Source organism: Vicugna pacos, chromosome 13, assembly GCF_048564905.1.
Source record: "Vicugna pacos chromosome 13, VicPac4, whole genome shotgun sequence".
Classification (NCBI taxonomy): domain Eukaryota; kingdom Metazoa; phylum Chordata; class Mammalia; order Artiodactyla; family Camelidae; genus Vicugna; species Vicugna pacos.
In genome coordinates this window covers 1,342,529-1,356,659 of record NC_132999.1, presented here as the reverse complement: position 1 = coordinate 1,356,659, position 14,131 = coordinate 1,342,529, and the positions used below count along the sequence as shown (strand labels likewise).

Sequence of the window (14,131 nt, the reverse complement as noted above, 5' to 3'; positions counted from 1 at the left end):
TGCCTACACCATTTGCTGAAGAGATGGTCTTGACTGCATTGTATGTTCTTGCCTCCCTTTGTCCAAGATGAATTGACCGAACGTTTGTGGGTTTATGTCTGGGCTCTCTATCCTGTTCCATTGATGTGTAGGTTTGTGTTTGTACCAATGTCATGCTGGTTTGATTGTGGCTCTAGTAGTGTGTGAAGTCTGGGAGGGTTATTCCTCCTGCTTTGTTCTTTTTCTTCAGTAATGCTTTGGAAATTCTGGGTCTTTAGTGATTCTGTATAAATTGTAGGATGATTTGTTCTAGTTCTGTGAAAAATGTCCTGGGTATTATGATAGGGATCGCATTATATCTGTAGATTGCTCTGGACAGTGTGGCCATTTTCACAATATTAATTTTTACAATGCTTGAACATGGGCTATGTTTCATTTCGTTTAAGTCCTCTTTAATTGCCTTGCTCAGTGTTTTGTAGGTCTCCGCATGTAAGTCTTTCACTTCCTGGGTCAGATTTATTCCTGAGTCTTTTTTTTTGGATTCAATATTGAAAAGGATTATTACTTTCGTGTAAAGAAATGCCACTGATTTCTGTATGTTGATGTTGTGTCCTGCTACCTTGCTGAATTCTTTTAATTAGCTCTAGTTGTTTTATGTGTGGAGCTTTTAGAGTTTTCCATATATAGTATTATGTCACCCAAATAGTGAGAAATTTACCTCGTGTATTCCGATTTGGATCTGTTTTATTTCTTTTTCTTGTTTATTGCTCTACTAGGATTTCCAACACTATACTGAATAGGAGTGGTAAGAGTGGGCATCCTTGTCTTCTTCCAGATGTTAGTAGACAGGCTTTCAGCTTTTCAGTGTAGAGTATGATGCTGGCTGTAGGTTTGTCATAAATAGCTTTTATTATGTTGAGATATGTTTCCTCTCCGTACATATCCACTTTAGTAAGACCCGGGGCTCAGTGTGCTCAGGGGGCTGGGAGGATGGCAGCAGCAGTAGTGGTGGCGGGAGGAGAGGTGCTACCCCTTGCCAGCCAGTCATTTGCTCCTGTCTCCCCCTGTGGCCTGGCCTTGTGTTGGCCTAGCTGCCCCAGGATCATTGGATCCAAGTCTATAGGTCATTCTGCTCCGAGGAGGCTGGCATAGTGTGGTCAGGGGGCAGGGGCGGCGAGGGCGGGAGCGAGGCTGCCCTGTGCAAGCTCTTGCATTTATCCCCATCTCCCCAGGGGCCTGGTCTTGTGGCAGCCTCTGCTGCCACAGGGTTGCAGGACTCACCTGTTTAGGTCAGCCTGTTTCCTGGAGGCCTGTACGATTTGATCAGGGAGAGGGGAAGACTGCAGTGGTGGCAGCTGTGAGGGTGGGAGAAGAGCGGCTGCCCTGTGCCAGCCTGTGGATTTGCTCCCATCTCCCCCATGGCCTGGACTGGGGGCGGCCTCTGCTGCCCCAGCTTCCCTGGAGGCACGTCCTCAGGTCAGCCTGCTCCTTAGAGGAGGGTGCAGTGCCCTCAGCGGGCACTGTTTTGGCACGAGCAAGGACTGGGTTCTAGCCTAGGGTAACTGGCTCTCCTTCCCTTTCTTGTCTTGCTCCCTAAGGCGGTGGCTGTAGTGGTGTTTCCGTTATAGAATATTACTAGATATTGAACTTAGGTAGGTCTCTGTGCTACACAGAAGAAAAAAATTCTTTAGTTTCTCTCTCTCTCTCTCTCTCTCTATTATATATATAGCGTCTACCATATGTAAATCTCAAATTCCTAAATGTATCCCTTCCCACCCCCTTTGCCTGGTAACCATGAGATTGTTTACTATGTGTACAAGACTGTTTCTGTATTGTAGATGAGTTCATAGCGTCCTTTTTCTTTCTTTTTCCTTTTTCTCCTTTTTTTTTGTTTAGTTTCCACATATGAGTGATATCATATGGTATTTTTCTCTTTTTGGCTTGCTTCATTTAGAATGATGTCCTCTAGGTTCATCCACATTGCTGCAAATAGCATTTTATTCTTTTTCATGGTAGCGTAGTATTCCACTGTATAAAAATACCCCAATTTCTTTATCCAGTCATCTGTTGCTATATTTAGGTTGGTTCCATGTCTTGGCTGTTGTATAGTGTGGTGCTGTGAACATCAGGGTGGAGGTGTGTTTTCACACTGGAGTTCCCTCCAGATATATACCCAGAAGTGGCATTGCTGGTTCATGTGGTAAGTCTGTTTTTAGTTTTTAGAGGAATTTGCATACTGTTTTCCATCATGGCTTCACCAAACTACATTTCCTAGCAACAGTGTTGGAGGCTTCCTTTTTCTCCACACTCTCTCTAGCGTTTATCATTTATGATGGCCATTCTGGCTGGCTTGAGGTGATACCTCATTAGAGGTTTGATTTGCATTTCTCTGATAATTAGAGATATTGAGCATTTTTCCATGTGCCTACTGACCATTTGTATGTCTTCATTGGAGCAATGCATGTTTAGATCTTCTGCCCATTTTTGAATTGGGTTCTTTGTGTTTTGTTATTATATCATGTGAGCTGTTTCTATATTCGGGAAAATCAGCCTTTGTCAAATATTTTCTCCCATCCTGTAGGTTGTCATTTAATTTTGCTTGTGGTTTCATTTGCTGTGGAGAAGCTTGTAAATTCAGTTAGGTCCCGTTAGTTTATTTTTACTTTTACTTCTATTGCTTGGGTAGAGTGCTGTAGGAAAATATTGCTGAGAAGTATGTGAAATAATGTTTTGCTTATATTTTCTTCTAAGAGACTTGTGTTGTCTTCTACTTTAGTCTTTAAACCATTTTGCATTTATTTTTGCGTATGATGTGCGGGAGTATTCTAACTTTATTGATATGCATGCAGCTGTCCAGTTTTGCCTACACCATTCGCTGAAGCTGAAGTCTTCACTCCATGGCATGTTCTTGCCTCCTTTGTCCAAGATGAATTGACCGAATGTTTGTGGGTTTATTTCTGGGCTCTCTATTCTGTTCCATTGATCTGTAGGTCTGTTTTTGTACCAATATCATGCTGGTTTGATCGTAGCTCTGTAGTAGTGTCTCAAGTCTGGGAGGTTATTCCTTCTGCTTCATTCTTTTTCTTTAGTAATGCTTTGGTCATTCTGGGTCTTTAGTGATCCTGTATAAATTTTAAGATGATATGTTCTAGTTTTGTGAAAAATGTCCTGGGTGATTTGATAAGAATCTGTAGTTCGGTCTGGGTAGTATGGCCATTTTCATAATATTAATTCTTCCAATGCAAGAACCTGGGCTATCTTTGCATTTCTTTAAGTCATCTTTTAATTTCCTTAGTCAGTGTTTTGTAGGTCTCCACATATAAGCCTTTCACCTCCTAGGTCAGATTTATTTCTGAGTCTTAATTTTTTGGATGCAATTTTAAAAGGGATTATTACTTTCATTTATCAAAAAGCCACAGATTTCTGAATGTTGATGTTGTATTCTGCTATGTTGCTGCATCCTTTTATTAGCTCTAGTCATTTTTGTGTGGCCCCTCTAGGATTTTCCATATATAGTATTATGTCATGCACATATAGTGACAGTTTTACCTCTTGTCTTCCAACTTAGATGTCTTTTATATCTTTTTCTTGTCTAATTGCTCTACTAGGACTTACAAAGTATATTGAATGCATAGAAGTGGTGAGAGTGGGCAGCCTTGTGTTGTTGCAGATGTTAGCAGACAGGCTTTCAGCTTTTCATTGTAGGTTATTTTGGTGGCTGTAGGGATGTATAAATAGTTTTTATTATGTTAAGATATTTTCCCTCAATTTGACTTTGGTAAGACCAAGGGCTCAGTGTGGTCAGGGTGGCAGCCGCAGTAGCGGTGGCGGGAGGAGGGGGGCTACCCCTTGCCAGCCAGTCATTTGCTCACATCTCACCTGCAGTTTGACCTGGGGGCGGCCTCTGCTGCCCCAGGTTCATCTTTAGGTCTGACTGCTCCCTGGAGCCCTGGCTGGTCCAGTGAGGGAGCTGGGGTGTAGGCAGTTGTGGCAGCTGTGGAAGCGGGATAAGGGAGATACCCTGTGTGAGCCTGTGAATTTGCTCCCAACTCCTTGTGCCCTGCCCTGGGGGTGGTGTCTGCTTCCCCAGGTTGAATGGAGGCACATCCCCAGGTCAGCGATCTCGGGATCCTTTTGCAGTTTGGCCAGGGAGTGGTGGCTGCCGAGGTGGAAGGGGGACTGCCAGGTGTGAGCCCCTGGATTTGTTCCCATGTCCCCTTAGCCCTGGCTGGACTGGGGCATCTTCTTCCCTTCCCATTAGAGGGACACACATTTAGTGGTTAGCTTGCTCCTGGGAGGCCTGCGGGGTGCAGTCAGCGGTCGAGTCATTGGTGGTGGCCCAGCAGTTGTGAGGAAAGAAGGCCTTGCCCCAGATGCTCTTGCTGGACTTACTCCCACCTCTCCTGCAGCCTGGCCTGGTGATGCCCTCTACTGCCCCAGGTTCCTGGGATGCAGGGTAGGGGTCAATCTGCTCCTGGGAGGCGGGCTTCTTGAAGTGTGAGTAGGGACAGCAGGAAATGGAAGCGAATCCCTGCTGTAGGGTGGGGCAGCCCCAGTCCAGCCGTCGGATCTGCCCCTATGGCCACCGCCGCTGCCTCTTCGCCTCCCTGACCGCACCGCCCCTGCCTCCCAGGAGCAGGCTGACAGGGAGGAATTCTTTCCAGGAGGCTGGGGTAGCAGAGGCTGCTCCATGCCAGGCAGCGGGGGAGATGGTAGCAGGTCGACTGGCTCTCCCAGGGCAGCCTCCTTTGCCCGCTGCCGTCATTGCTGCTTCCTGCTGTGCATCCCAGGGTTGGGCTGCACCCTCCCACCCGGCAGCACCATCAACCACCCAGAGCCCACTGGCGAGCGGTGTGCAGTCCAGGACCACCCTGACCCATGGGCTCCCGACGAGATACTGGACGTGGGGGTTAGAGGGGACGGGAGTGGGGCAGGGCGCCCAGGCAGGATTTGGAACGGCCTCCAGGCCCCACCCGCCCAGGCCCGGGAGCCTGGGACACGAGGCTGTGTGCCTACAAGCTGCCTGGGATCCCTGTCTGGCGGTTGACGCCCTGGGGATCAGAGACCGGACGGCCCCGCCCCCGTTAGGTGAAAGGTGAGGGGTGAGGGGGTCAGCTGGGTTAGGGGTGCACTACAGTTGTTGGGGATCCCGCGGTGAAGGGGGACAGGCTGAGGGGTGAGGGGGTCACTAGGAGTGGAAGTGACCCAGTTGAGGGCCGCTTGGAGCGGGGGGACCCGGCTGAGGGATGGGGGTAATCCTGGGGTGAAGGGTGAGGGGACTACCTTTGTAAGGTGGGGGACCTGGGGTGAGGCATGAGAGGCCAGCTTGATTTGTGGGGGCTGTAGCTTAGGACCTAGTGGGGCACAGTCTGGGGGCGGGGACTTCGGTGTGAGGAGAAGGAGCCTTGTCTTTGTGCAATCAATTGGGGACCAGGCCTGGCCGGGGGTGGGGAGCGGGGGGTGTGGGCCTTGGGGGGTGGGCCTTGGGGTGTGTGGCCTGGCCTGAACCTGTGGTGATTCTACTTGGGTGCCGGGACCCTGTGAGTGGCAGGGTGGGGGCGTTGGGGTTGGGGGCCTGGCTGGCCCTGTCCGCGAGGTGGGCCCGCCCCATTGCCCCACTGCCCCACCGCCCCACCGCCAGGCCTCAGTCGCAGGGACCCTACTGCAGGAGCCCAAGACTAGTGTCCACGCGGAGGGCGGGAGGGGGAGGGGAGCGCACCAACGCGCATGTGCGCGGACGCGGGAGCGCGCCCAGAGCGTGCGGACGCGGGCGGGAGCCCGGTGCTCCTGAACCGGCTCCCGAAGGAGGAGTGCACCTGGGGCCTGGGCCACCGGCCTCTTGCTGTCGCTTCTGCTGCTGTCGCCAAGCAGGTAAGGGGGCGCTGGTCAGGGCGAGCAGGTCGAGGAGTCGGCAGGTGAGGCCTGGACTGTGCAGCTGGGGAGGCGCACAGGGAGGGGTGCGTGGGTGAGGCCCAGGCCGCGCGTCCCGTTAGGGCCCTAAGGCAGGTCCCAGGCCTGCCGCCCCAGTTGTTCAGCAGTCACTGAACCCCACGTCTTTCTTGGCCGCCACTGACAGAGGGGTTTGGGAAAGTCGGAGCAGCCCTGGGAGATGGGAGGGCGCTGAACTGGCCCTCAGGCCGTGGCCTTCCTGCGTAGGTGGACCTGTCCTGGGAGCGGAGGCCGCCCCAGACCCTGTGCGAGCTGGGGCGTAATACCGGGCGCGGCCTGGGCCTTTGGGAGCTTGTTAGCCTGCCCCTAAGATCAAAAGCTTTTGACAAGTGTCTTTTTAGTCTTTTGAGGAATCTCCCTCCTGTTTTCCACAGTGGCTGCACAAAGCTCCATTTCCACCAACAGTGTAGGAGGGTTTCCTTTTCTCCGCAGCCTCTCCAGCATTTATCCTTTGTGGACTTTGGAATGAAGGCCTTTCTGACTGGTGTGACATGATACCTCATTGTAGTTTTGACTTGTATTTCTTTGATAATTAGCAACATTGAGCCTTTTTTCATGTGCTTGGTGGCCATTTGTATGTCTTCATTGGAGAAATGCTGGTTTAGATTTTCTGTCCATTTTTGGATTGAGTTGTTTTTTGGTTATTCAGTTGTATGAGCTGTTTCTGTATTCTGGAAATTAACCCCTTGTCAGTCTCATCTTTTGCAAATGTTTTCTCCCATCTCGTAGGTTGTCCTTCTGTTTTGCTTATGGTTTTCTTTGCTGTGCAAAAGCTGATAAATTCAGCTTGGTCCCATTTGTTTGTTTATTTGTGCTTTTATTTCTATTGCTGGAGTAGACTGCCCTAGGACAGAACTGCTGAGATGTATGTAAGATTAAGTTTTCGCCGAAGAGGTGTATAGTGTCTTGTCTTATGTTTAAGTCTTGAAGCCATTTTGAATTCGTTTCTGTGCAGGGTATGAGGGAGTATTCTGACTTCATTGATTTACATGCAGCTGTCCAGTTTTCCCTGCATGCTTTGCTGAAGAGACTGTCTTTACTCCACTGTATGTTCTTGCCTTCTTTGTCGAAGATGAATTGACTGAATGTTTGTGGGTTTATGTCTGGGCTCTCTATTCTGTTTCATTGATCCGTATGTCTGGTTTGTTTTTTCTTCCCTCCTTTTCCAGTTTTATTAGGTAGAGTTACTACAGTTCGACTGCACATACAGATTATATTGTATGTAGATACATAGATACAGTATACTGTACTTTTTTTTAGTTTACATATATGGACTACTTACTGATTCTGAGAAGAGATTAGGTTTTTAAACTTACATAGTTATTAAAGGAATAAAGCCAACTACAAAATAAGAATCAACAGAATATGGTAATCCAGTCATAAAGGACAGTCAGATGTGCTTACACATATTCAAGAAGTCAAAATGATAATTAGTACATTGGTGGCCTTATTATTATTGATATTTTTTAGATTCCTCATATAAATGATGTTGTATGGCATTTTTCTTTCCCTTTCCGGCCCACTTCACTTAGAATGACAGTTTTCAGGTCCGTCCGTCTGGCTGCAGATGGCATTATTTTCTTTTTGTGTGGCTGAGTAGTGTTCCATTGTATATACGTACCAGATCTTCTTTATCCAGTCATCTGTCAGTGGACATTTGGGGTGTTTCCGTATCTTGGCTATCGTAAATATTGCTGCTGTGAGCACTGGGGTGCATGTGTCTTTTTGAATTTTATTTTTTCCAGATACATGTCCAGCAGTGGGATTGCTGGATCCCATGGTAGGTCTATTTTCATTTTTTTAAGGAACCTCTGTACTGTCCTCCATAGTGGCTGCACCAGTCTAGACTCCACCAACAGTGTGGAAGGGTTCCCTTTTCTCCACACCCTCTGCAGCATCTGTCATCTGTAGACTTCTCAATGGTGGCTATTCTGGCTGGTGTAAAGTGATATCACGTTGTAGTTTTGATCTGCATTTCTCTGAGAATTAGCGATGCTGAGCATTTTTTCATGTGTCTGTTGGCTATTTGTATGTCTTCATTGGAGAATTGCTTGTTTAGGTCTTCTGCCCATTTTTGGATTGGGTTGCTTGTTTCTTTGATATTAAGATGTATGAGCTATTTGTATAGTTTGGAAATTAGTCTCAGTCACATTTGCAAAGAGTTTCTCCCATTTTGTAGGTTGTCTTTTCGTTTTGTTGATGGTGTCCTTAGTTGTGCAAAAGCCTTGAAGCTTAATTAGATCCCATCTGTTTGTTTTTGCTTTTATTTCCAATACTCCAGGAGCTGATTCAGAAAATGTCTTTCTGTAATGTATGTCTGCGAGTGTTGTGCCTATTTTTTGCTCTAGGAGTTTTACAGTATCTGGTGTTACTTTGAGGTCTTTTATCCATTTTGAGTTTATTTTTGTACATGGTGGAAGAGAATGTTCTAATTTCAGTCTTTCACAGGTAGCTGTCCAGTTTTCCCAGCACCACTTATAGAAAAGACTGTCTTTTCTCCATTGTATATTCTTGCCTGCTTTGTCATAGATTAATTGACTAAATAGGCGGGTTTATTTCTGGACTTTTTATCCTGTTTCATTGATCTATGTGTCTGTTTTTGTGCCAGTGCCATACTGTTGATTGCTGTAGCTTTGTAGTATAGTCTGAAGTCAGGGAGCATGATTCCCCCAATTCTGTTCTTCTTTTTCAAGATTGTTTTGACTATTTGGGGTCTTTTGTGTTTCCATACAAAGTTTAACGTTTATTCCAGCTCTGTGAAGAGTGTCGTCGGTAATTTGATGGGGACTGTATTGCATCTGTATGTTGCCTTGGGCAGTATGGCACTGAGGCCATTATTTCTTCAAACATTTCATTTATTACCCCTACTTTCTCCAGGTACTCGAGTTCTACGTGTGTTAGTCTGCTTGGGGTTATCACACAGCTCACTGTTGTGCTGTTACTCAGTTTTCTTTCTTTGCACTTCCTTTTGGGTAGTTTCTATTATGCCATCAAATTTATCAGTATTTTTTCCTGCAGTTTCTAATCTGCTGCTAGTACCATCCTGTGCATTTTTCATCTTAGATACTGTATTTTTCACCTCCAGAAGTTTGCTTTGAATTTTTCTTATATGTTCTGTGTGTTTACTTAGCATGGTTAATATTTTTCCTTCTGCTCCTTTTAGGTGGTTCTTTCTTTGGTTTCTATCAGTAACATATGGAATATGGTTATAATAGCTGTTTAGTGTCCCTTTTGAATAATTTTTTAGTGTAAAGCCATACATGCTATTTGTAGTTCAGTTTCTTTTCTTTAAGTGTAAAGTATTGTGTAACATAGGCAGAATTACTTAAGTCAATACATTTTTTAAGAATTTCACATGTTCTGATTCCTTCCACTGCCCATCACCCCATCACCTTTGCTCCTCCAATGTTTGAGTTGTAATCTTCAGGAAAGCCCTTTAAAAAAGAAGTTTTGCTCAGTCAGCAGTTGTCACGTCAGTCAGTTCATAATTCTTTTAAAAATTGGGCTTCTTTCATCTCCAGTGGAACATGGACACACTTCAAAAACTCCTCACCTGTAATCTTTGGGATCCAGTTTCCTCAACCAGTTTACTTTAGGACTATTAACGTATTTGGGGTCAGGGAAGATAGATCTGCCTGGTTCTGAATTTTAGACAGTCTCTGAACATGCATTAAGTTCAAATCATGTTTACTCCTAAGCTTATCACACCCTGGAGCAGTACTGATTGTTGGGATATGCCAGCACCTAAGATGAAAGAGCTTGTTAGGTTTCTCATAGTTTATTTAGCAGCTCTGCCTTGTAGTTCTTTCCCACAGATCTAAGACGTAGTTCTGTGAGGAAAGGAAACCACATAGTTACCCTATGAGGCATTTCCAACGGTGTAGGTCTACACAAAAAGCCCCATCGAGTGTTCCTTTTTAGAAACTTGAAGTATAGTCAGTTTACAATGTTGCACTAATGTCTGGTGTGCAGCGGAATAGGTCATTCATCTGTATACCCACATAGATTCATATTCATGTTCTCTTTCATTATAGGCCACTACAAGTCATTGAATATAGTTCCCTCTGCTGCACAGTATAAACTTGCTTTTTATCTCTTTTATGTCTAGTAGTATCTGCAAATCTTGAAGTCCCAATTTATTCCTTCCCACTACCGGTAACCATACATTTGTTTTTAGTTCTGTTTCTGTTGATTCATTTTTCTGCTTATTATGGGTACCTTACCTCTAACGGTCCTAATAAAATAATGTTGACTGGGTGGCTTAAACAAGAAATTTATTTTCTCATACTTCTGGATGCTAGAAGTCCAGGTTAAAGTTCTGGAAGAATTTGGTTTCCCGTGGCCTTTCCTCAGTCTGTGCTTGTGGGGAGAGAGACAGAGACAGAGAGAGAGAGACAGAGAGAGAGCGAGCACACAAGCTCTAATGTCTCCTCATCCTCTTAGAAGGATCCCAGTTCCATCAGATTAGGGCCTTACGTTTAGGACCTCATTTAATACTAATTACTTCCCCAAAGGTCCAAATACTATCACATTGGCGATTAAGGCTTTAACAGGAATATTGGGGAGACACAATCATTCAGTCCACAGTATGGGTGCTATTTTTTTTCTTTCTTTGCATTCCTGGTAATTTTTATTAGAAGTCAAACAATACGAACTTTACTTTATTGGGTGCCAGCTATTTTTATGTTCTTCTCAATATCCTTGAGCTTTGTTCTGGGATGCAGTTAAGTCTTTTGGAGACAGCTTGATATTTTTGAAGCTTTCTTTTAAACTCTGTTAGCGCTAGACCAGAGAAACCTTTAGTTCAGGGCTCATTTTGCTCCCCTCCTGGGGGAGTAACCTCCTTAGTGCGTCTTACAATGTTCAGGGGACTGTGAGGTGTTGTACTCTGGCGGGAGGGAATGTTTCTGGCCCTGCGTGAGCTCCAGGAATTGTTCCTTCTGCTCCTTTTAGGTGGTTCTTTCTTTGGTTTCGGTAGTTTCTTCATTCCTGTGCCCTGATTAGTACTGGGTTGCAGATTTTTGAAACTTTTTCTCTGTAGCGCCATCTCCTCTGCAGGACTTTGCTCGGTGTGTTCTGGGTGCCTTGGACTCCAGAGACTCAGAAAACCACCTCCTCAATGAAGGGAGACCACCAGGCTCTATCTGGGTTCCCCCTTCCTGTACTGGGGCTGGGAACACGCTTTAAGCAGTGAGTCAGGGCAGTGGTCAGGCTCATTCTCATTTGTTTCTCATCACTCAGGGTCCTAGTCCTGTGCTGCCTGATGTCCAGTGTCTGAAAAATGGTCATATATATGTATATATATATTTTTAAAATTTTTTGCAGGATTATGTTTTTAGCTTTTTCAAGTGATCCTTGCCTGTTTGAGCATGAAAATTTCTTTTAGAATCCAGGCAAGTTCTTCCCAGTGTTTTCTTCAGCTTAGTCTCTCCCTATAGAAGATGCTTATGACCTTCGAATGCTGAGATGACTGAACTGAATGAAATGCTCCTGCTTATGAGGTCCAATTATGTGTGGAAAAGGGATGTTTGGCTATTTGTGTATTTGGCCACCTGTTTCTGATAGTTATTGAAAGATAACTTAATAAATGGTATGTTTGTATATTAAACATTTTTTACATATAGTGCTTCATAAAGCCACTCATTGTATCCCAGTTCATCTCCAGAGCCCTTGAGATATTTTTCTGTGTCAGAGTTTCCTGTTCCTCTCTGCTGATAGCCTTACATGTTGATGGCAATCACAAAGGATAGAGTGAACTATAGACACTCTGACTAGTCACTTATTCATTGTACCTTTTTCTGAAAAGACTCAAGTAATATTTCTGACCCTGTATTCATAATTTTTAGTATTCCCCACAATATGTTTGCTATCGGAATTCTTTACAAATAGAAATACAATAAAAATTCTGAAGTTTATATCCAGAAATGGGTGTTTTCTTTACTAAAGTCTCTGGAATGCAAATAGTAGGAAATCCTTGCAATGTTTACTTCCATTTTTTAGTTACCAGCCAGATAAAGAGAACTTACTGTGATCTCACTGAGATTAGGCTCACACGCCATCCTGAACTTATGAGAGATCACGACGCTAAGTAACAGAATAGTGTGTACACTTAGGAAACTAGATAGTGTCTTTTCACATAAATGAGGGAGGCGGGCATAAACATTTTCTTTCACCTGGTGTGACATTGTCGTCTTCCTTTTATCTCTCAGTGTTGGAAGATTTGAAAACCTTGAAAGTGGCTGAAGAAACAAAACACAAGAGTCACCTGGAAACCAGCACCTGGGAAAGTCATCAGCTACAGTGTTGTCTATCAGCCCCATGGGGGCAGGAGACAGCTGGTGGGCCAAAGTGCCACCCACAGTCACCTCCACAGTGTTAAAGCGGCTTCAGCCCCAGACCACATACGACATCACAGTTCTCGCAGATTACAAAAGAGGGGAAGCTTAGGCAAGTATCAGGCACGACAGGTACAAACTGATAATTTAGGGGGGAAAGTGTGCAATGTTTTAAAGGACAATTAATGCATCTGCTTCCTTTGTAAATGTCTGAAACTGATTCTGTAATGAATTACATTATAATGTTTAGATAGGATGCCTAAATAGCACATGATTTTTACCTATCTACTTCCTGCTAAAATGATTCTACATATTAATGTTCTCATGCTAACCTAATCTTCTGAACTGTGTACCCTTTATATTTCCACTTGGGTAACACTGTGTTATGATAATTTTCATTGGTTATGAAAATATATGCTTTCTGACTTAACCCTTTTTATAAATACGTATTTTGAACTGTTTTGTTTGTAATGATTCCTGTGTATATCCCTTAGATATTTTGAATTCACCTTACTATTATAGGGCACTTAAATGCTCAGAGAGACAAGAAGAGCTTGCTGCAGGCTGTGGCAAACTTACCTCACAAAGGAGGCAGGGCCCTCACAGGTGAATCAAAGTGTCTGGTGCGCTTGGAGCTCTTGCTTGTGGTCAAAGCTTGTGGCTGAATAACTGTGTGATGGCTTCTCTTTTAAAAATCCCGCTAGACATGGCTTTGAACTTCATTCGCCAACAGAGCTTCAAGACCCAAGCTGGCATGAGGCGTCAAGCTCGAAAAATTGATGTTCTCATCACTGATGACGTTGAGACCCCATCAAAGCAACTCAAGGATGAAGGTGTGGAGCCGTTTGCTGTTGGTAAGCACTGAAGAGACTGGCTGTGCCCCCGGGCGTAGAAGTGTGCTGAGGATAGTTTTGAAGTTAATAACATTTTCTGAAGCATGGACAGACAAGCAAACACATTTTCCCTATTACATAATTTATCAAAATGCTGTGCCAGGACATTAATTCGTTTTCTTCTTTTCTCCTTGTAATGACCTGAAACTCTGGCTTCTTGGAAGAGAGTAATGGGTCAAGAGGACAGATAGGATTCAGGAAAGTTTCTGTTTGACTTTCCACAGCACTGTGATTATTTTTGATGTCTGTTATTTTTAATTTACAGAAAAAACTTTGAAGAGACACTTTTTGGTGGGGAATTGGTGCTAGGAGCATTTAGGAGAATCTAAACAAAATAGACTTTGGTTAATATTATTTTTTGTGTCTATTTTATAACTAGAGATATGTAGTCATCTGATTATTGAGGAACATCATATCTACGTTCTAGTTAATACTGAATACATAGGGGTAGCCCGTGAAATGTTGGCTTTATTCCATTGATTTTTTTCTGAGACTTGTTTTTTGATTTGTATGCATCCATTTTCCCAAGGTATTAAAAATGCTGGTGAAGCTAAGTTAAAAGATGACTGCAGCAGACCCCAATGATCCCCACACATGCAACTGGCAGATTTTGCGTCCCTCTCCAGGATCCTGGATGACCTCACCCTCAACTTGTGTAACAGCGTCAGAAGTCCAGGTAAGGTTAGCCCAGGGTTTGTCACCCTCACCATGTTTGATATTTTGGTCCAGATAATTCTTTTTTGGATGGAGAGAGTGGATTCTTTTGTGCATTGTGAGATGTTTAGCAGCATCCCTGGAGTCTGCCCGCTATATACCAGTAGCATCCCCTGAGTTGTGAAATTTGCTTGCCTACTTATCCTTGACCCGCCTTGAAGACCTTTATGGACTGTTCTTGTACTGTCTCATCACCAGGATGAGCAGGCTGGTGATTAGCTGTGATGTCCCTGCAGGTTTAATGTAACTGACTGTGATCGT

At 44.5% G+C, this 14,131-nt stretch overlaps 1 protein-coding gene and 1 non-coding gene across 16 annotated transcripts in view; one reads left to right on the top strand and one right to left on the bottom strand.

Annotated features, from left to right (window-relative positions):
• Positions 1–9,717: 9,717 nt before the first annotated feature.
• LOC140701015 (small nucleolar RNA SNORA18) lies at positions 9,718–9,847 on the bottom strand. The gene has a single exon (XR_012079788.1). It is a non-coding gene; the product is annotated as a small nucleolar RNA SNORA18 (small nucleolar RNA).
• Positions 9,848–12,970: 3,123 nt separating this feature from the next.
• Positions 12,971–14,131, top strand: part of LOC116277794 (ubiquitin carboxyl-terminal hydrolase 3-like) — a 60,980-nt gene continuing 59,819 nt past the window's right edge. For all 15 annotated transcript variants that reach the window (XM_072974003.1, XM_072974008.1, XM_072974004.1 and 12 more), the window contains exons 1-2: positions 12,971–13,117; positions 13,686–13,832. In XM_072974003.1, coding sequence (XP_072830104.1) covers positions 13,751–13,832 — 82 coding nt within the window. In that variant the 5' untranslated portion in view covers positions 12,971–13,117; positions 13,686–13,750. The remainder of the gene's footprint in view (positions 13,118–13,685; positions 13,833–14,131) is intronic.